General features: G+C 41.7%; 1 protein-coding gene across 4 annotated transcripts in view; it reads right to left on the bottom strand.

The window, feature by feature from the left end:
* The window catches only part of OTUD7B (OTU deubiquitinase 7B), a 73,067-nt gene that overhangs the window by 33,215 nt on the left and 18,135 nt on the right, over positions 1–21,717 (bottom strand). For all 4 annotated transcript variants that reach the window (XM_023213570.3, XM_023213569.3, XM_023213571.3 and 1 more), the window contains one exon: positions 4,326–4,476. In XM_023213570.3, coding sequence (XP_023069338.1) covers positions 4,326–4,410 — 85 coding nt within the window. In that variant the 5' untranslated portion in view covers positions 4,411–4,476. The remainder of the gene's footprint in view (positions 1–4,325; positions 4,477–21,717) is intronic.

The raw sequence follows: 21,717 nt of genomic DNA on the forward strand, positions 1-21,717 counted from the left end.
TTTTTTTTTTTTTTTTTGAGACAGAGTCTTGCTCTGTTGCCCAGGCTGGAGTGCAGTGGCCGGATCTCAGCTCACTGCAAGCTCCGCCTCCCGGGTTTACACCATTCTCCTGCCTCAGCCTCCCAAGTAGCTGGGACTACAGATGCCCACCACCTCGCCGGCTAGTTTTTTGTATTTTTTAGTAGAGACGGGGTTTCACCGTGTTAGCCAGGATAGTCTCAAACTCCTGACCTCAGGTGATCCACCTGCCTCGGCCTCCCAAAGTGCTGGGATTACAGGAGTAAGCCACTGCACCTGGCCTCAGTTAACTTTTAAAAGAAAAAACAAGCAACAGAAAGAAAGAAAATGAGGATGCGGTCCTTTTATGCCCCTTGTAAATTTTTTTCTTTTTTTTTTCTTTATCTTTTTTGAGATGGAGTCTCATTCTGTCGCCCAGGCTGGAGTGCAGTGGCATGATCTCAGCTCACTGCAACCTCCACCTCCCGGGTTCAAGCAATTCTCTGCCTCAGCCTCCCAAGTAGCTGGGATTAAAGGTGCGCACCACCATGCCCAGCTAATTTTTGTATTTTTTTAGTACAGACAGGGTTTCACCATCTTGGCCAGGCTGGTCTGGAACTCCAGAGTCTCGTTCTGTCACCCAGGCTGGAGTGCAGTGGTGCAATCTCGGCTCACTGCAACCTCCGCCCTACTGGGTTCAAGCGATTCTAACACTTCAGCCTCCTGAGTAGCTGGGATTACAGGCGTGTGCCACCACGCCGAGCTAAGTTTTTTGTATTTTTCCTTCTAAATTATCTTAATTCCACCCACTTCTATCTATTGCTACCACCATAGTCTACATCATCATCATCTGTCACCTGAACTAAGGCAATATTTCTAACTGTTTTAATCATTTCTTCTCTGGCCATAGTGTTCTCTACAAGTACACTGTTAAAAACTCAAATCCAGTCATGTCACTCCCCTGATTAGTGAAGGAAATCCTTCACCAGTTTCCTAGTGAACTTAGAATAAAATTTAAACTCCTCACATTATGGCCTACAAAGGCCCTGCACTCTCTTTTTTTCTTTTCTTTCTTTTTTTTTTTCTTAATAACTTTTTGTTGTTGTTGTTGAGACAGAGTCTCACTCTGTCACCCGGGCTGGAGTGTAGTGGCAGAATCTCGGCTCACTGCAGCCTCTGCCTCCTAGGTTCAAGAGATTCTCCCGCCTCAGCCTCCCGAGCAGCTGGGACTACAGGCACTAGCCACCACACCCAACTAATTTTTGTATTTTTAGTAGAGATGGGGTTTCACCATGTTGGCCAGGCTGGTCTCAAACTCCTGACCTCAGGTGATCTGCCTGCCTCAGCCTCCTAAAGTGTTAAGATTACAGGCATAAGCCACTGTACCCAGCCTCTCTCTTTCTTCCTTTCTTTTCTTTCTTTTTTTTTTTTAAAGAGACGACGTCTTGCTATGCTACCCAGGCTGGTCTCAAACTCCTGGGCTTAAGCGATCCTCCCACTTCAGCCTCCCAGGTAGCTGGGATTATAGTGAATGCCACTGTACCTGGCTAGAGTCCCTATTTTCTGCTTCCTACCTATCTTACCAGCTTCCTACCACTCTTGCACCATTCTTACTACCTCATTATTAATAGTTTCTCCAATGTGCCAAACTCTCTTGCACCTTAGGGCCCTTGCATAAGCTGTTTATTCTGCATAAACACTCTCTTCTATATCCCTTTGTCTCGCTGCTCCTACTTGTCCTTCAGGGCTCAGCTTAAAAATCACTCCTCAGAAAAGGCCTTCCTGGTCGGGCGCGGTGGCTCAAGCCTGTAATCCCAGCACTTTGGGAGGCCAAGACAAGCGGATCGTGAGGTCAGGAGATCGAGACCATCCTGGTTAACACGGTGAAACCCCGTCTCTACTAAAAAATACAAAAAACTAGCTGGGCGAGGTGGCGGGCGCCTGTGGTCCCAGCTGCTCGGGAGGCTGAGGCAGGAGAATGGCGTGAACCCGGTAGGCAGAGCTTGCAGCGAGCTGAGATCCGGCCACTGCACTCCAGCCCGGGCGACAGAGCGAGACTCCGTCTCAAAAAAAAAAAAAAAAAAAAAAAGAAAAGGCCTTCCTGCACTCTAGATCTAAGTTAGGGTTCTTTCTTCACTCTCACAGCACCCTCGACATTTCTTTCACAGCATGTGCGTGTGTGTGTGTGCACACATGTGAGCATGCTAGCAATGATTTATAACATAATTGTTTACAGCCACACTCTGAAACCAGATTGCCTAGGTTCAAATCCTACTTAACTTCACTGAGCCTCAGGTTTTAAAATTTTAACTCCAGGATAATAAAACTTTATTGTACAGTGGTTGTGAGAATAAAATAACATATCTCAAGTACTTTGCGCATATTGAACACTCATAAGTGTTCAACACGTTATAAGAGGAATGCAGAAAAGTTGAGGATTTTATGAAAGAGGAAACATTTGAGCTGAATCTTGAAGGACAAGGAGAATAACAGAGGAAAGAAATGCTGCAAACTGAGGAAGTAACCTAACATGATCACCGAGAGGTGACAAGTCAGGCCTGGCTGCATAGAAGTATAGGGAAAAGTAGTAGGAGATGAAACTAAATATGCAAATTAGGCTGGGCGCGGTGGCTCATGCCTGTAATCCCAGCACTCTGGGAAGCTGAGGTGGGCGGATCACGAGGTCAGGAGTTTGAAATCAGCCTGGCCAGCATGGTGAAACCCCATCTCTACTAAAAATACACAAATTAGCCGGGCATGGTGGCGTGCACCTGTAATCCCAGTTACTCGGGAGGCTGAGGCAGGAGAAACGCTTGAATCTGGGAGGCGGAGGTTGCAGTAAGCCGACATTGCACCACTGCACTCCAGACTAGGTGACAGAGCGAGACTCCGTCCCAAAAAAAAAAAAAAAAGAAAATGCAAATGAAGGGCAAAACTGTACTGAATTACTAAACTGGAATTTAAACCCTGATCTTCTGTTTCCAAACTCACGCTCTCCTCACAGGTAGCCAAGCAAATGTCTAATTGTCACACCTTGTTAAGGCCTGGCAATTTAAAATATTATCTATGTATGCTAAGAACTTGCCCCTTCCCCATAGGCCTGCCTGTTTGTGTCATTACATATTTTCATATTTCCATCTATTATTTGTGACTCTAAACAAAGAATCCTAGGGACATGATTCTAACCCTTCAGGACCTTAAAATCTAGAATATTCAGCTGGGCACGGTGGCTCATGCCTGAAATCCCAGCACTTTGGGAGGCCGAGGCAGGTGGATCACCTGAGGTCAGGAGTTCGAGACCAGCCCGACCAAAATGGAGAAAACCCATCTCTACTAAAAATACAAAATTAGCTGGGTGTGGTGGTACATGCCTGTAACCCCAGCTACTCCAGAGGCCGAGGCAGGAGAATTGCATGAATCCGGGAAGGAGGAGGTTGCAGTGACCCAAGATCGCACCACCGCACTTTAGCCCGGGCAACAACAGTGAAACTCCGTCTCAATAATAATAATAATAATAATAATAATAATAATAAAATCTAGAACATTCAAACTTATATATATAAAGATATAAGTAAACAAAAGCAGCAAAATGAAAACATTAAACTGATCCACTCAACATAGAATTACCCGTAATGTATGTTATGTAAGGAAAGAACAAAACTATGGATGATCCCATCATGAAAACCCTAAAGACACTTATATATAAAGAGGAAGTCTTAAAGATCTAAAATTATGTTTTTAGGCTGGGCACAGTGGCTCATGCCTGTAATCCCAGCACTTTGGGAGGCTGAGGCAGGCAGATTACCCGAGGTAAGGAGTTCAAGACCAGTCCGGCCAACAGGTGAAACCTCATCTCTACTAAAAAATACAAAAATTAGCCGAGTGTGGTGGCAGGCACCTGTAATCCCAGTTACTCGGGAGTCTGAGGCAGGAGAACTGATTGAACCTGGGAGGCACAGATTGCAGTGAGCCAAGATCGTGCCAGTGCTCTCCAGCCTGGGCAATAGAGCGAGACTCTGTCTCAAAAATAAATAAATAAATGAAAATAAAATAAAATTATGTTTGTAATGAACTAATATAAAATTTCACTTGCACTGCCTGAGCATAAACTGACAGTGGAAAAAACTACCCCAGGAAGTTCAAGGTGAAAAAGGGATTTTAAAATTTCAAATTATGATGGGTTACACACAAAGTATATCATTAGAATTAACTGTAGGGCCTACCATACACAAAGTATCTTCCTGATCACCTTAAATGATCCAAATCATCCTAATGATACATACTACATTTTACTTTCTCTTTTCTCATTCTCTCCTACAACTCCTCACCTTCTAGGAGATCTCGCGCTAGCCCTGGCTCTGCTCCTGTGGAACGGACAAAATCCGACAGAACAGCATCCATGTCCAGGGTCATGTGATCATCAAGTACTTTCAGCCAGCTGGATGTAGGTAGAACATAGAGCAAAATTCAGGCCTCCACCTGAGGAATAAATAAATACATAAGGCTCAAATTACACTGGAACAGGATAATCACAGCCCCATGTCAGCACCTTCCTAACCAAATGGTGAAACTATCCTAGCTCATTCATTTCAGTTGAATTTTAAAATACAGCACTTTAAAATTATGAAGAGTAACATTTTATTTCCTAACTCTTCATTAACATTAATATCTCAACATTTACATTAACCAGTAACCTGTAATACCACCCTGAAAAATGCTTTTCCTGTACTTTTCCTGAGTACTGCGTTTCTACCATGAGTTTGCTTATCCAAACTAAAGAAGGAAGCAACAGGCTACCATCCTGAAGAACTCCCCACCTGCAATAGTCTCTAACATGGCAGCTTTGTTTATTTCCTTCCTGGCACTTGAATACTCTCAAATTATTTTAATTAGTTGCTGTCTAGCCATCTCCTCTAATATGTAAGTTTCTTGAAAGCAGGAAACTTGTATGTCTCCTTCACTAATGTATCCCCTGCGTGTATCACTTGGCACAGTGCTAGACACACTGGCCCTCAATAAATATTTGTTGAGTGAATGAACAATTACTATACACTGGATAATTTCAGAGTTGACTAGTGTTTTGATGCTAGCAGAGGAGTAAACTGATGGCTAAAACTACTCAAAATACAATATTAGGCTGGGTGCAGTGGCTCACGCCTTTAATCTCAGCACTTTGGGAGGCTGAGGCAGGTGTATCACCTGAGGTCAGAAGGTTGAGATCAGCCTGGCCAACATGGGGAAACCCCATCTCTACTAAAATTACAAAAATTAGCCAGGTATGGTGGCAGGCACCTGTAATCCCAGCTACTCGGGAGGCTGAGGCAACAGAATCACTTGAACCTGCGTGGGGCGGACGTTGCATTGAGCCGAGATCACGCCACTTCATTCCAGCCTGGTCAAAAGAGTGACTCTCCGTCTCAAAAAATTAAATTAAATTAAATATAAGTTATTCCACAAAGCAGATTAGGGACCTGAAAGGTTCATAACAAGAGTCAATCTCTGTCCATTAACCTCATGAACCCAGGAAACACATCTACTCCAAACACGTCTTTCTCCACACATGACAAATGACTGCCAAATAAGTTCAACTGAAAAAGATCTCTTCTTTCAGACTTTGGCAGAAACTACGTCCCTGACCTGACAGCTGGCACCAATCCAACATTCCTCTGAGGTTAAAAGTCAGAGGGAAGCAGTAAGAGTGACGAACAATCTCTGACCAAATTCTGCCAAGTTTACAGTTTTCTATAGAAGACTCATTCATTAAGTTGCCAGGTACACTTTCCCTACCATACCCACCAATCCCCTGCCTTTTGGGAAAGGTCAAAGTATAATTGTTGAAGGCAATAAGTGACAAGGCAAATAAACAAACAAGATTTGTGGGTTATAAAACCAGTAGGTCACAAACTTGCTAACACTGGATTTTTTTTTTTTGAGACAGAGAGATGGCAAAATAGAAATTATTCTCTCTTGTCCTGTTCTAGTAGTACGAGAGATCCGTGAGTGCAGGGACACAATTTCTTCATTTTTGTAACTCCAAGATCTAGTATAGTATAGCATCTATAATATAGTAGGTAGTCAAATGCCTGAAGAATAAATGATTCAATGACTAAGCCAACTTCCACATCAGCTACCAACAAACCAATCAATTTGAAGCTTAGCAGATCAGAAATTCTAGGGCACTTCTTATCACCCTTCTATTTCTAAGTTTTAAAAACTCTCCTTTCTAAAGGGACATCAACCATGCTGTCACTACTCTTACCGCCCTCACACTATATGAGTTTACCTACATACACCTATATGTATTAACTAGGTGACTTTGGTCAGATTACTTACAGGGTTTCAGTTGTCTCTTCTATAATCTAGACTTGGATTAGATGACTCCTAAGATACTTTCAAGGTTTAAAAAGTAAACTTCTTCAGTTCACTACAGCCTCATGATCTATAATCTTTGACTATCATTCTAGATATTGTCAATTTTAAATTTCCCTGAGTTTCAATATCATAATTATCAGAAAGAATTACTAATATATAAAGAATTTTTGCTCTAAGACACCTCAAATTCAAAATGTCAAGTTATAAAGTAAATCAGTCCCTTACCTTCAGGAATTAGGAATTAAATTCAGAATTAATAGATGAATAAATCCTCCTCCCATCCCCCAACACAGGCAAGAATTTCTTCTCCAAACCCATTTTAGCCACAGCTTTAGGTCATAGGAAGTGGTACCAGCTCAAATAATTTATACACATGAATAATCCAAAACCAAGTGTATAGCTGCAAAATAAATTTCAATCTTCTCTCTTTAAAAAAATAGCAACGCAACTATAAAGCCATTTTAATAACTTCTGAAAGAATGTGAGAAATATACAATAAGTACACAAAATAGTAATCACAAACACGTGCTCAGCAAAAAGGAAGAGTTGACTAAGCCATAGGCATGTAGGCAATTTCACAGCCAGTCTTCTGAGTGAGAGAAGTGAATGAAAACCAGTGTTATGGCATCATAGACCTCACATGTCAACATAGCACACAGGCTATTCTTTAAAAAAAACATATTTTAACAAAGTAATTTAGAGGCTCAACATTATCTAGAACGCCTTGCTCTTTAGCAAAAATTTGAAGCACTAAGCCAAACTTCTTAACAGCACATTCTTACATTTGATGTCTCCAGGTGCATGCTGTGGACCGTGACCTAAACCCACCCAACAGGTGAGAACAACAGCTTTTGTTACATCACCACTAATACCTTGCTTAAGCTTTTCAAATTCCAAATAGAGATATCAAACCAATGATTAAAACGCAGTGTTTGGGCCAGGCACGGTGGCTCATGCCTGTAATTCCAGCACTTTGGGAGGCCAAGGAGGGTGGATCACCTGAGATCAGGAGTTTGAAACCAGCCTGGCCAACATGGTGAAACCCTATCTCTACTAAAAATATAAAAATTTGCTGGGCGTGGTGGCTAGTCCCAGCTACTAGGGAGGCTGAGGCAGAAGGATCACTTGAACCAGGAAGGCGGAGATGCAGTGAGCTGAGATAGCACCACTGCACTCCAGCCTGGGCAACAGAGCAAGACTTTGTCTCAAAAAAAAAAAAAAAATTCAGGCTGGGCACAGTAGCTCATACCTGTAGTCCCAGCACTTTGAGAGGCTGAGGCAGGAGGATCACTTGAGCCCAGGAGTTTGAGACCAGCCTGGACAACATAGTGGGACCCTGTCTCTAAAAACCTTTTTTAAACTAGCTAAGCATGGTCGTGTGTGCCTATAGTCCTAACTACTCGAGTGGCTGAGGTGGGAGGATTGCTTGAGCCTGGGAGGTCAAGGCTATATAGTGTGCGACAATCGTGCCCCTACTCTTCAGCCTGGGTGACAGAGTGAGACCCTGTTTCAAAATTTTAAAAAAACAAACCAAACACAGTTTTTGGCTCTGTCTCAGGAAGAAGGAAGAGGATGGAGGAGAAGGAGGAAGGGGAGGGGGAGGGGAAGGGGGAGGGGGAGGGGGATTAGAAGAAAACCAGTGGCTTTCAACCTTTCAAATAAAACAGAGGAGGTTTTCAACTATTTGTTAACTGAATGGTGTAAAGACAGCTCTCACCTGGCATCAACATCTTCCAACTGAAAGGGCCTTTAGCAATTACTTAATCCAAATACCTGCCCCCATGCAAGAATCCTTCTGTTACATCTCTGACATAAATCACATAGTCTCCACTTGAATACAAGGTCTGACAGGGACCTCATTACTCTGCTATAATGTCTACTTTATTAGTGGATAGTTTTAACTGTTAGAAAATGCTTTTCTAAACGAAAACAAAAGCTATCACCAGCCTCACACCCCAACTATAACTTTCACATACCGGTCTTGATTCTTTTCTCCAGGACAATAAAACCTACTTCCCAAGGATGATGGAATTTTCACGCAAAATTATTAGACAAAGCATTTCTTTACATAAACATTTGTTGTAGATCAACATCATGATGTTGTTATGAGCCAAACAGTGGCCTTTATTTAACAAAATCCTGTCTTATATCATTACTTGCTTGTATCTATATTCATTCATAAATATTTGTGCTGACCTCATTACATAAACTTAACAGGCTGAATAAATTATCTTGTTCAAAATTCGCTTCTGCTGTCTTTGCCTCTCACCCCTACTTCCACTTCCACATCATCTTGAAGTAATGACAGCAGTCAAGATTAAAAACTAACAAGTTAATATTAGTTAAGCACTTCTAAATACACTCTTACTCGGCAGGGCACGGTGGCTCACGACTGTAATCCCAGCACTTTGGGAGGCCAAGGTGGGTGGATCGCAAGGTCAGGAGATCGAGACCATCCTGGCTAACACAGCGAAACCCCATCTCTACTAAAAATACAAAAATTAGCCAGGTGTGGTGGTAGGCGCCTGTAGTCCCAGTTACTTGGGAGGCTGAGGCAGGAGAATGGCGGGAACCCAGGAGGTGGAGCTTGCAGCGAGCCGAGATCCTGCCACTGCACTCCAGCCTGGGCGACAAAGCGAGACTCCATCTCAAAAAAAAAAAAAATGTAAATTAAAAAAAAAAAAAACACTCTTACTCATTAATGACAAAACTCTTGCAGCAGGTCTCATTCCCAATTTATAAACAGAGAAACAAAAAAGACTTCAAAAGTCAGGTAGGTGGCCCAAAGTCTGAACCTAGATAATCTGAACCCATGCTCTTTCACTGTACCACACTAGGGCACGCATTACTGATTCCTAGAACTGCCCTGATTCTTACTCATTTAATTTGTTCACCATAGGAAAAGGTTGTAACTATCTCTCATATTTATCAAAGACTTAAACACCTGCCTTACATAACTTTAATTTATTTAGAGACAAGGTCTAGCTCTGTCACCCAGGCTGGAGTGCAGGGGTTTGATCTTGGCTCACTGCAACCTCCAGCCCCCAGGCTCAAGCAATCCTCCCACCTCAGTCTCCTAAGTAGCTGGGACCAAAGGCACTTTAATAACTTTAAATCCTACCATCTTCCTGAGCAATTTCAGTATCCATCTGCATTACTCACCTAACATTTCTGCCTTAGAATTTCATAATCTCTTCTAATACTAAGACCATCTCTGCAACAACAACTCAAACCTGGACCCTGCCATTTCCTGAAACCATTCCACCTTTAAATCTTAAACTCAAACATTTTACTCTGGCCACAACCTCATCTCCTTACAGCTTTTCCTCTCTACTTTTTTTTTTTTTTTTTTTGAGACGGAGTCTCGCTCTGTCAACCAGGCTGGAGTGCAGTGGCACAATCTCAGCTCACTGCAAGCTCCGCCTCCTGGGTTCACGCCATTCCCCTGCCTCAACCTCCCGAGTAGCTGGGAAGCTGGGACTACAGGCACCCGCCACCACATCCGGCTAATTTTTTTGTATTTTTAGTAGAGACGGGGTTTCACAGTGTTAGCCAGGATGGTCTCGATCTCCTGACCTCGTGATCCACCCACCTTGGCCTCCCAAAGTGCTGGGATTACAGGCATGAGCCACCATGCCCAGCCTTCTCTCTACTTTTAAACCTGCCTGCTCACTAAGACATCCAGTCTCTTAACCACCTTATTCATTAATTCAACAAAAGTATTTGGTGTGCCTCTGTGTGAGGCACTATGCTCAGGACTAAAAACACAACAGTGAACTAGACACAATCCCTATCCTCAAAAGCTTCCAGCATGGAGGAAAAAACCCACAAAATCCTACCATCTTCCTGAGCAATTTCAACATCTACCTGCACAATTCATCTAACATTTCTGCCTTTCATAATCTTTTCAAATATTTTCACAAACAATTATAATTATAGTTAAGAAATGTTAAGAGAAGGGAGTGTTATCTCCTATAGGCAATCAGGAAAAGCTTCCCCAAGGAAATTATGTTTCATGTACGAATTAAGATTAATTAAGATTAAGCAGCAATTGGAGAGACAAATTGGGAAAGGAAGAATGCTCCAAGCAGAGGAAACATTAAAGTTCTGTGGCAGGAAGAAGCATAAAGACGAGAATGGTGCTACCAAAGGATGAAGAGAGGGCCTAGTGGACCCTGTTAAAGATTTGAGATCTTATCTTAAACATAATGAGAAGCCACCAAAGGATTGCATGCAGAGATAGAACATAATCAGAGTTGAATTGTTAAAAGATCACCCTCGTTACAATGAGAAGAGTTTGGAAGAAGCACAGTGGATTTACGGAGAGAATTGATTAGAAAATTCTTGCAAAATAGAGCTAAACCAGGATAAAAGCAGTGAAGGTTGAGAAAAATGGATAGATTCCACTTTATCTCTTCTTGCCTAACAAAGTAAAACCAATAATTGATCACCTAATTTATTTTCCTGTGAAAATTTAATTCCCTTATCCATTTCATCTGTCCAACTTAGATGGATCCCACATTCTAACTTCCCTGCTAACCTTGCAGAGCAATATGACTACTAACATGTTATTCAGTCACCTTCCTTTTATTGAAACACTGCTATCTTTTGCTTAACCTTAGTACCTCAATCAATCTTCTGAGCTACTATCCCATCCCTTCACCATGCTCCTTGAGCCTCCCACCCAATCCATATCACCTCCCCTTACTCCTGGCAAATGACCTTGCGTCCCACTTCACAGAAAAAAAAAAAAAAAAATTACAAAGCAAAGCAAGTGGGGTTCCTTTATATTTCCTCCCCTGCTCCTATTTGTTGGTGGTTACTCTCCTCTTCCCTGCAAAAATCCTTGTCCTCAACCTACAAAAATAGGCTTCTGCAGAAAGAGAATGGCACTGGCTTATATATAAGATCATCACAATCATCCTTACTTCTGCTCTCTTTGTAGCATTTGATACTTACTGACCACTCTTCCTGCTTCTCTGGCCCTGTGTCTTGGTCATCTTTGTGGACTCCCATTTCTGTCCCTGAACCAAACTTAGTGCACCCACCATTCTAGCCTTAGGCCTTCCATCTTCTCATTGAAACTTCATTCACAGCCCTAAGCACCCACATGTTCATGACTCCAAATGTATCTGCACCCCCAAATTCTTTCCACCTCACCTGGGAATCATACAGGCACTTAAAACTCAGAACATAAAAACAAGAGCTTATTCTCTCATCTCTGCTCCCATCCTTTCAGACTATTCCTCTTCCAGTACTCCATATTGTAGCAAATAGTCCCCAATCATCCAAGTCACAAGTTAGGGAGCCGCCCTGGACTTCTCTCTTGCTGTATCCACACAAATAATCTTTCACTAAGTTTTACTAATTTTACCTTAAATATCTCTCAAATCCCTGCAAAACCCTCCATAGGCTTCAGCTCTTTTATTCTATCTCAGGTTTTCATAACCTGGACCCCAGGAAGTAGCTCCCTTACTCCTTCCTCTACCTCTCTGCATCAATTGATTGGCCTCCACAGGCAACCACTATAGCAATTTACAATGCCAGTATCATAGTATTATATCCCACTGTTCTAAATTCTTTAGTGGATTTTCAATCGCTAAAGCCTAGATCCAAATTCCTATACAGGGGCCGGGCGCGGTGGCTCACACCTGTAATCCCAGCACTTTGGGAGGCCGAGGTGGGCAGATCACTTGAGGTCAAAAGTTCAAGACCAGCCTAGCCAACATGGTGAAACTCCATCTCTACTGAAAATAGAAAAATTAGTCAGGCATGGTGGCATGCACCTTTTATCTCAGCTACTCGGGAGGCTGAAGCAGGAGAATCACTTGAACCTGGGAGGTGGAGGTTGCAGTAAGCCAGGATTGCGCCACTGCACTCCAGCTTGGGTGACAGAGCGAGACCCTATCTCAAAATAAACAAACAAACAAAAAAACAAATTCCTATACAGGGTCGGGCATGGTGGCTCACGCCTGATGGCTTGCGCCTATAATCTTAGCACTTTGGGACGCCAAGGAGGGAGGATCACTTGAGTCCTGGAGTTTAAGACCAGCCTGGGAAATGCAGTGAGAACCCATCTCTACAAAAAAAAAATAATTAATTAATTTAATTAGCCGGGTGTGGAGGCACACGCCTGTAGTCCCAGCTACTCAGGAGGCTGAGGTGGGAGGATCACTTGAGCACAGAAGGTTGATGCTGCAGTCAGCCATGATGGCACCACCGCACTCAGCCTGACGGATACAGGAGACCCTTTATGAAAAAAAAAAAAATCTATAAAGCACAAACAAGGCCCTTCACGATCTGGCTCTACCTAACTCTTCAGTCTTTTCTACCTCCCATCATTCCCTCCCTTGTACTAGGAGTTCCCCAAGTGTACTATGTGCTTCAAATCTCAGTCCCTTTGCACATATTGTTCCCTCCAACTGGAGAAACTCCTAGGTGTAGCAGGTGAATTCCTAACTCTTCTTTAAAACTAACTTAAATACTACCTCATTTGCAAAAGTTCTCTGAATTCCTAAATTGCCCACTTCTTTCTTGGTGCCCCCACTGCACCCTGTACTCTACTTCTATCATAATGTTTATCACCCTGCATGGTAGTTGTGTTTATTCACATGTTTGTCTCCCCACTAAACCAGGAACAATTTGAGGGCAGGAATCTTGGCTTGTTCATCCAATATTCCCCAGCATCCAAGCACCTAGCAGGCACTCAATTTTTGTTCAGACGAACTGAAGTACATTTGTATGGTACCCCATCACACACACACACACACACACAGTACTGTTGATAGTCTATCAGTGTTGTACACAGACAAGTCTAAAACAGTAACTCATCTCAAAGACATCTGTTTAAGATTGTTACACAACTTTATTTGCAACAAATTTCTCTTCCTAAACATTGTTTAGTTCAGAATAATATTAAAATCAGTCTGCATACTCCAAGTGTCCAACTTACTTAGTAACAGAGAAAAATGACCCAAAATTAAAGATCATGGATAATAAAGCTCTATTAAAATGCCAGAGAAACTACTGACCCTACATTCTCTCATTTACAACATCCCCCAAAGCTTCCACATTTTCACGCTCTACCCATCTCCTGATTCCACTGAAGCATTAGAGCTGCATTTGAGTCCTCTCCAACTCTTTCCAAAACTCACTGGAAAACCACAACATTCAAGACTGTCAAAAACTTTAAAAAGTCAGAGACTCCTCCATGTCTATGATGTCAGTCCTAAGGAATCCAGACAGGGAGAAAGAGGAGGGACAGAGGCACTTAGAACTTTCACATAATTCTTGATTAGGTGGGAGGAAGAGATGAATAATCGTCTTGGCAGATTGTCTTTAGTTAATATGGGTCCTTTAAGTCAAAGAAACAAAACATAACCTTCTTAGAAAATATGACCAATTCTACTCTATTTTTCTCTTTTCTTTTATTTGTGGATCTAGTCCTGAATCCAGACCAATCCTACTCTAAAGGGATCTATGTAACACTAAATGTTACAATCCAAAGGTAACAAGGTGAGTCTCAAAGTAAGAAGAGAAAGAAAGTAATATGCTTTAAAGCTTTAGATATTATTTCATTTAAACTTCCAAACAACTTTAAGAAGTTTGTATTGTTACTCCACATCACAGATGAAGATACTAAAGCTCACAGAGGTTGGGTAATACACCCAAGGCAACACAGGTAAAAGTGGCAGACCCAGGATTTTTATCAATCCAGCCCAGCTGACTCCAGAGAACATATACTCGCACACAATGCCACATTTCGTCCAGGGAGGAGGACTAAGAAAACACGAGCAGTCCACCATGTGGAAGTCCACCCTCACTGCTTCAAGTCCTCTCAACTCCACATCAGAAGAAAGAACTGGCTGTGGATTCAGACAGATCTTGTTTCCAATCCAAGAGCTACTATTTAAGGGCTATGTAATCATAGGTAAGTAATATAACCATTTTGGGCCTCAGATTCTTCATGTATAAAATAGGTGAAATGAATGCATTTCAGCCCTCCTGTTAGGATTAAATAACATACGTAAAGCTTTAGGGCAGCTTACAATTGTCAGTTGCCTTCTTTCTACCCAATTCCTTCCCATACACTCTATCTCACTCCACTGGTGCCCAACACAGCCCCCTCCCTATATCTTTCCTTTAAAAGCTTCCTCTGCCCCTCCGAAACAAACCCTTCAGTCCCACAACCATTTCCAAAACACAGTCTTGACACATACACAGTGCCCAGCCTATCATTTCCAATCCAGTGTCTTTCAACTCAAGCCTTCAAGAAAATATTCTAAAGGGGGTCCCTTAGTTGTACCTTCCACCAGATGGTCCCTCAAAAATAACAGCAAAAGAAAAGTAACTGTCCCTTCCTAGATGTACAGACACAGCTACATAGCTCATTCATTCCAAATCGCCAGGAACAGCAATTACATACATATTTACTGGAATCCCAGTGTCTTCATCTACCAATCCTACCTCCCCAACCTGTACCTCTTACTACTTCTACTCATTCCAGGTTCAAAGATTTTGTAATAGTCTCTTAATCTCATGTATATTGTCTATTTTTTTTTATTATTGGAAGGAAATGTTTATATATCCTTCTACTCACCCTGCATACTTCTCCCTCTAATGCAGGATATACTTGGGGAATGTCTACTTTCTCCCCCTAAGTCAAACATGGAGAGAAAAAAAAAAAAACTCAACTCAGTCATATAACCACTCCCAAAACAATCTATTTGTTTATCATATGCTATTGTGGATACATAACATTAAGGTCTCAGGAACTAGCCCTGGTGGGCTACCACTAGTATGTGTGTGTGTCAGAAAAAAATTTAACTATTTTTTCAAGAATTTCTAGTTTTATATCAAGGCTACAAACAGTAGGCTTGATATAAAACTCCAACAGACAAATCTCATTAACAACCAAAGGGTAATATAAAGATCAGGGACTAGTGAACAGAGAACTTGGAAACTGGCATTTGTCTCTTTAGTGCTACTGATAAAGGTTCCTTAAATTACAGTTACTTGGGAAATTTAATAATTTGCAAGACTTGCAGAAGGGAAGTAATCTTTGGGAAAATGGGGGCAGGGAGAGTCATACAGAAAGTCTGTTATTATAATATTGGCACAACAATAGTAGCTTAAATAGAAACAAGAATCATGTCAGTGTTTATTTTTTTAGATCCAGACCAGCATGTCTATTTGCAACACACAATGAGTTTTTTCTTCCTTTCAACTAAGGCCAAGGATAGTCAAGGTTTGGGCTCTCAACAAATTCAACCTTTAAAAGAATAATCTGCAAAAACAAAAGTTCTACTTGACCTATTAAAGATTCTAATTACTGAATTTTTGACACAAGAGAAAAAAAAACACTATAAATCAAGAGACTAGGCTAATAGCAAAACATACTATCTCTCTAGAATCAGTTCTCATTCATTCAGTAGCTGACAATCTTCTCTCCCTTTCTTGATTTCTTTAGTCATTTCACTATAAATTACAGAATTTCCATTCAAGGGAAGAAATAGAAGAAAGAAAAAAATTCAAATTACTATACTGTTCCACTCTTGGTTATCCACAGGAAATTAATCTACTTCATAAATTTCTTCTGGTAAATTAATTTCCCTCAGCATACAAGTACTAATAAATTTCTTATAAGGCCTCAAAACAGGCCAGGCAAGGTGGCTCACACTTGTAATCTCAGCACTTTGGGAGGCCAGGGTGGGTGGATCACTTGAGGTCAGAGTTTGAGACCAGCGTAGCCAACACAGTGAAACCCTGTCTCCACTATAAATACAAAAATTACTCAGGTGTGGTGGGGGGGCGCCTGTAATCCCAGCTACTCAGGAGGCTGAGGCAGGAGAATCACCTGAACCTGGGAGGCAGAGTTTGCACTAGGCCAAGATCGTGCCACTGAACTCCAGCCTGGGTGACAAAGTGAAACACGGTCTCAAAAAAAAAAACAAAAAAAAAGCCTCAGAACAATTAGAAATTTGGGCCGGGTGCAGCGGCACACGCCTGTAGTCCCAGTGAGACCCCATCTCTACAAAAAACAAACCAAACCAAAGACCCACAAAAATTAGCTGGGCATGGTGGCACACACTGTAGACCCAGTTACTCAAGAGGCTAAGCCAAGAGGATCACTCAAGGCCAGGCATTCAAAACGGCAGTGAGCTATGATAGTGCCACTGCACTCCGGCCTGGGTGACAGGGTGACACCCTGTTAAAAAAAAAAAAAAAAAAGGCCGGGCGCGGTGGCTCAAGCCTGTAATCCCAGCACTTTGGGAGGCCGAGACGGGCGGATCACGAGGTCAGGAGATTGAAACCATCCTGGCTAACACGGTGAGACCCCGTCTCTACTAAAAATACAAAAACTAGCCGGGCGAGGTGGCAGGCGCCTGTAGTCCCAGCTACTCGGGAGGCTGAGGCAGGAGAATGGCGTAAGCCCGGGAGGCGGAGCTTGCAGTGAGCTGAGATCCGGCCACTGCACTCCAGTCTGGGCGACAGAGCGAGACTCCGCCTCAAAAAAAAAAAAAAAAAAAAGGAGGCGGGGTGGGGGAGGGAGAGAAATTTGTCTTTTATAAAATTATATAACTCAGTTAAAAGATGGATACTTCTTATTACTATTGTCACTTTTTAAAATTCTCCATCTTTAAGTTCCATAGTTCCATCTTTCCTGGCCATACTTAAATCTCATTTGATCTACAGGCCCAGTATTCAAAACATCCACCTGGCATCTGCTGTTATCATTTACTGTTTTGTGATACTAGTTGACCTTCCTGATACTCACATCTTAACTCTCCAATCTGACTATCGGTCATTCATTCAAAATTTACCAGGCTGGTCTACCATCTACCAGGCATTGCCATGGGGCCTGGAGATATCCCAGTCCTACCTTCAAGGCACTCTGATCTGATGAGAGAAATATAAATATGTTATTAGTGCCCATTGGGGTAGGAAGAGATATAGAAGCAACCAGTTTAGAGAAGCTTCTAAACTTTTCGCCAAGCCTTTAAGGATGTGTAAAAGCTCACCAGGATGGAGGACAAGAATACATTCAAGACAGAAATAAGACTCTTGAAGTCTGCACCTTTTTTTTATACTTGAAAACATTCTAAACAGTCCTAACACATTGCTTAGCACATAGTAGATGCATAGCAAATATTTGTGGTTCTAAACTATTCATGCTAGTCCGTATATGTGGATAATTGAGAGTTATCTATACCTAAAATAGGCTTGTGCGTTACATACTAGTTTCAAATTTGTCCCATCAAGATGTATAAATAGGTCTGTATGAATAAATATAACTTATATATGTACAGTTGTCTGTTCACTAATAGCTTCTCTGTTATAATTTTTGTTTTTAAAGCACTTTCATAAATATAATCTCATAATAAACATTTTTTTAATTAAATACTTTTTGAGGTTTTTTAATCCCATCTATTCTGATGGAAAACACATACATATAGAAAAGTTTACAAAGCTTAGGCCGGGCACGGTGGTGCATGCCTGTAATCCCAGAACTTTGGGAGGCCAAGGCAGGTGGATCACCTGAGGTCAGGAGTTTGTGACCAGCCTAACATGGTGAAACCCTGTCTCTACGAAATACAAAAAATTAGCCAGGCATGGTGGCGCATGTCTGTAATCCGAGCTACTTGGGAGGCTGAGACAGGAGAATTGCTTGCATCTGGGAGGCAGAGGTTGCAGTGAGCTGAGATCGCACCATTGCACTACAGCCGGGGCAACAAGAGCGAAACTCCGTCTCAAAAAAAACAAAAAACAAAAAAAGCAAAGAAAAGTTTACAAAGCTTAAACAATACCCAGATAGCACAGAGGTTGGACCTATGTATTCAGACTCAGAATGCAGGGCTCATATCAGTTTTCTAGGGATTTATAGCAAAACCAGATCAGTTTAGATGTGCAAACTCCACAGCCTACCACAGCCTAAATAACTCTTACTATTTTGTTTTTTAAAATACTATCCATATTCTCTACATTGTCTCCTAGCCACTACTATCCTCCCCACCTCCCACCAACTCCACAAACGCATACACATTTTCCAGGTTGGTGTTAAAAAGCAGAAACTCTAACCCAGTGTATCCTGCGCACTATTTGGGTATCTCATTTCTACTGATTGTACCTTTTGTAATAATAATTTTTCTTTTAGAAGAAACCAAGTCTCATTTATTTACGCACATACAATTAGTTACAAGCATATAACGCAATCTGATAGTTATCGTTTACCTGGGAACATGTAAAATATACTTCATTTATATAATTAATATTTCACATTTGGGTCTTATGTAGAACAAACCTGGTGGTGAGGTACAGAAAGTCAGTCTGTTTTCCTGATTGACACTTTTGAATCATCAGCTTTTAGAACTAGAACATCAGAGATTATTTTTATTCCACACCCTCAAGTTACAGATGACAACACAGAGAACCAAGAGAGCGAGATTAAGTGACTTGTCCAGATTCAAAGAGCTAACTATAGTAAAACTGAGTACAGAATATAAATCTGCTTACTCCCATTCCAGTAATCTTTCCTTGACTTCACATGTACCACTAGCCCTCAATTTTCCATGGGATCTACTTTGTGGATTTATTTAGAAAAACTGCCTTTCCCCAGCCACCAGCTAAATCTCTTACTCCTGCAGATGCATACCAAAGAAAAAGATGTATACCTAGGAAATTTAATCACTTAAGCAAGCCATATTTAGGAAAGGAAATCATCTATAAAGAAAATCATGGGGTAGGACACGGTGGCTCATGCCTGTAATCTTAGCACTTTGGGAGGCCAAGGCAGGCAGATCATGAGGTCAAGAGATCAAGACCATCCTGGCCAACACGGTGAAACCCCATCTCTACTAAAAATACAAAATTAGCTGGGCGTGGTGGTGCGCACCTGCAGTCCCAGCTACTCAGGAGGCTGAGGCAAGAGAAATTACTTGAACCCAGGAGGCGGAGGTTGCAGTGAGCCGAGATCGGCCACTGCACTCTAGTCTGGTGACATAGCAAGACTGCATCTCAAAAAAAGAAAATCATGAAGGCATGCCAAAACCAAATAATCATTTATGTTTTGCTCATCACTACTAAAGATATAACTGAATTTGTAAGTATTCTTCTAATGTCACAACTATTTTGTAGCAAGAGGGTAGGAAAAAATTATGTGTGACATCAGGATAGTTTTTCTCTTCTACTGATAGTTTGAGGCTATTTATCATACACCATCCAGAAATCATAGCTATATCTAAATAGTTTTTTGAGGTTTTTTTATTTTTATTATTATTATTATTTTTTTGGACAGAGTCTCACTGTCACCCAGGCTGGAGTGCAGTAGTGCAATCTCGGCTCACTGCAATCTCTGCCTCCCAGGTTCAAGCGATTCTCATGTCTCAGCCTCCTAAGTAGCTGGGATTATAGGCATGCACCACCACACCTGGCTAATTTTTGTATCATAGAGATGGGGTTTTGCCATGTTGGCCAGGCTGGTCTCAAACTCCTGGCCTCAAGTGATCCACCCACCTCGGTCTCCCAAAGTGCTGGCATTGCTGGCGTGAGCCACTGGGCTGGCCTACAGCTAAATTTTGAACAGGACAAAACATAAAACCAAGAGAGAAATAAACCACCAACTTTTAACATACTTTATTACTTCTCCTTAGCCAAAAGTGTTGGCCGGGCATGGTGGCTCATGCCTGTAATCCCAGCACTCTGGGAGGCTGAGATGGGTGGATTACCTGAGGTCAGGGGTTCAAGACCAGTCTGGCCAACATGGGGAAACCCCATCTCTACTAAAAATACAAAACTTGGCCAGGTATGGTGGTACGTGCCTGTAATGCCAGCTACAAGGGAGGCTGAGGCAGGAGAATCGCTTGAACTAGGGAGGTGGAGGTTGCAATGAGCTGAGATTGCACCACTGTACTCCAGCCTGGGCGACAGAGTGAGACTCTGTCTCGAAAAAAAAAAAAAAAGTATACAGCCTGAAAGCATCAAAGCAATAACTTTCCTCACATTCACATTTATTCAAGTTTATTTGTAGGAAGACAATATTTCCTCTTCCCCTGAGGAAGGCCCACCATCAGTACAGTAGTGCCCAGGTCACTGCAATTCTCTCCTGATGAAAATCTTAACATCCTGACTCAATCATTCAAAAAGCACTTAATAAGGACCCACTCTTAATGCCAGGCAGGCTGCTAAGCGAAGGGGATGCATCAGCCAATAAGTCATCATCTCTGCTTTCCAAAAGTTCATCTAATGGACTGGTTCCAGAGAAAACCCCAAGATAGATATCAGCCAACTGCCTTTATTTAACAAAAGGTTTACTAAGTGCCAGACCAAGAGACAGAAAAAGATGAAGAGGAAATTTTAAAAGGTGAGAGACTTTTTCAATTTACTAAACAAATTTACTAAACAATTTGCTCCGTTGGATTATTAAAGTCATGTGTTCCTCTCCAAGAATGTCAATCATCAGAAATTGACTGTAAAGGTTTTTTTATGATAATATCTAACCAAATATTTTGGTCAAAGGCACTGTTACCTTAATCTTACTAATCTGGGAAAACTAGCAGATACTGATCTATATCGATACATTTAAAAATATCTATTATATAATATCTGTATTATAGGAATGTGGTTGATCTTACCAAAACTGGGATGAGTTGCTTCCTGTGCAGACAGATGCTTCCAACAGAATGTACTCTAAGCCTCTAGAGTCAAACGTGTAAATCCCGTTAAACTTCTTTGCCCCATACTGAGTGGGTACAAGTAGTACAGGCAACGCTTCACAATGACCACAATTACATAGGCCAAGTTTTCAGGGAAGGTTTCTGTTTTTCCTTCTCCTTTCCACAAAAACTACAAAAGGTATCAATTAGTACACAAGCCATCTGGTAAACATCTCACTGTGTTCTGAGTCTTCTTGAAATTAATCCAAGAAACCAACCCTTCTAAGAGTGAGTCCTATCCCATTCTTAATTTTAACACTATTATTGGTAGTGGTAGTGGTGATAACAAGTGCTAACTTTGCAGTTCATAAAATACTTTCAAATATATTATCTCATTCACTGAAAAAAATGAAGAAGGGATAAAAGGAAATACCATAGGCAATTATCCCAAACATCAAAAACCAAACCCAGACGGGCGCGGTGGCTCATGCCTGTAATCCCAGCACTTTGGGAGGCTGAAGTGGGCGGATCACGAGGTCAAGAGATGGAGACCATCCTGGCCAACATGTGGAAACCCCATCTCTACTAAAAATACAAAAAGTAGGTGGGCGTGGTGGCATGCACCTGTAGTCCCAGCTAATCGGGAGGCTGAGGCAGGAGAATTGCTTGAACCCGGGAAGCGGAGATTGCAGTGAGC

This window comes from Piliocolobus tephrosceles, chromosome 1 (genome assembly GCF_002776525.5).
Source record: "Piliocolobus tephrosceles isolate RC106 chromosome 1, ASM277652v3, whole genome shotgun sequence".
NCBI lineage: Eukaryota > Metazoa > Chordata > Mammalia > Primates > Cercopithecidae > Piliocolobus > Piliocolobus tephrosceles.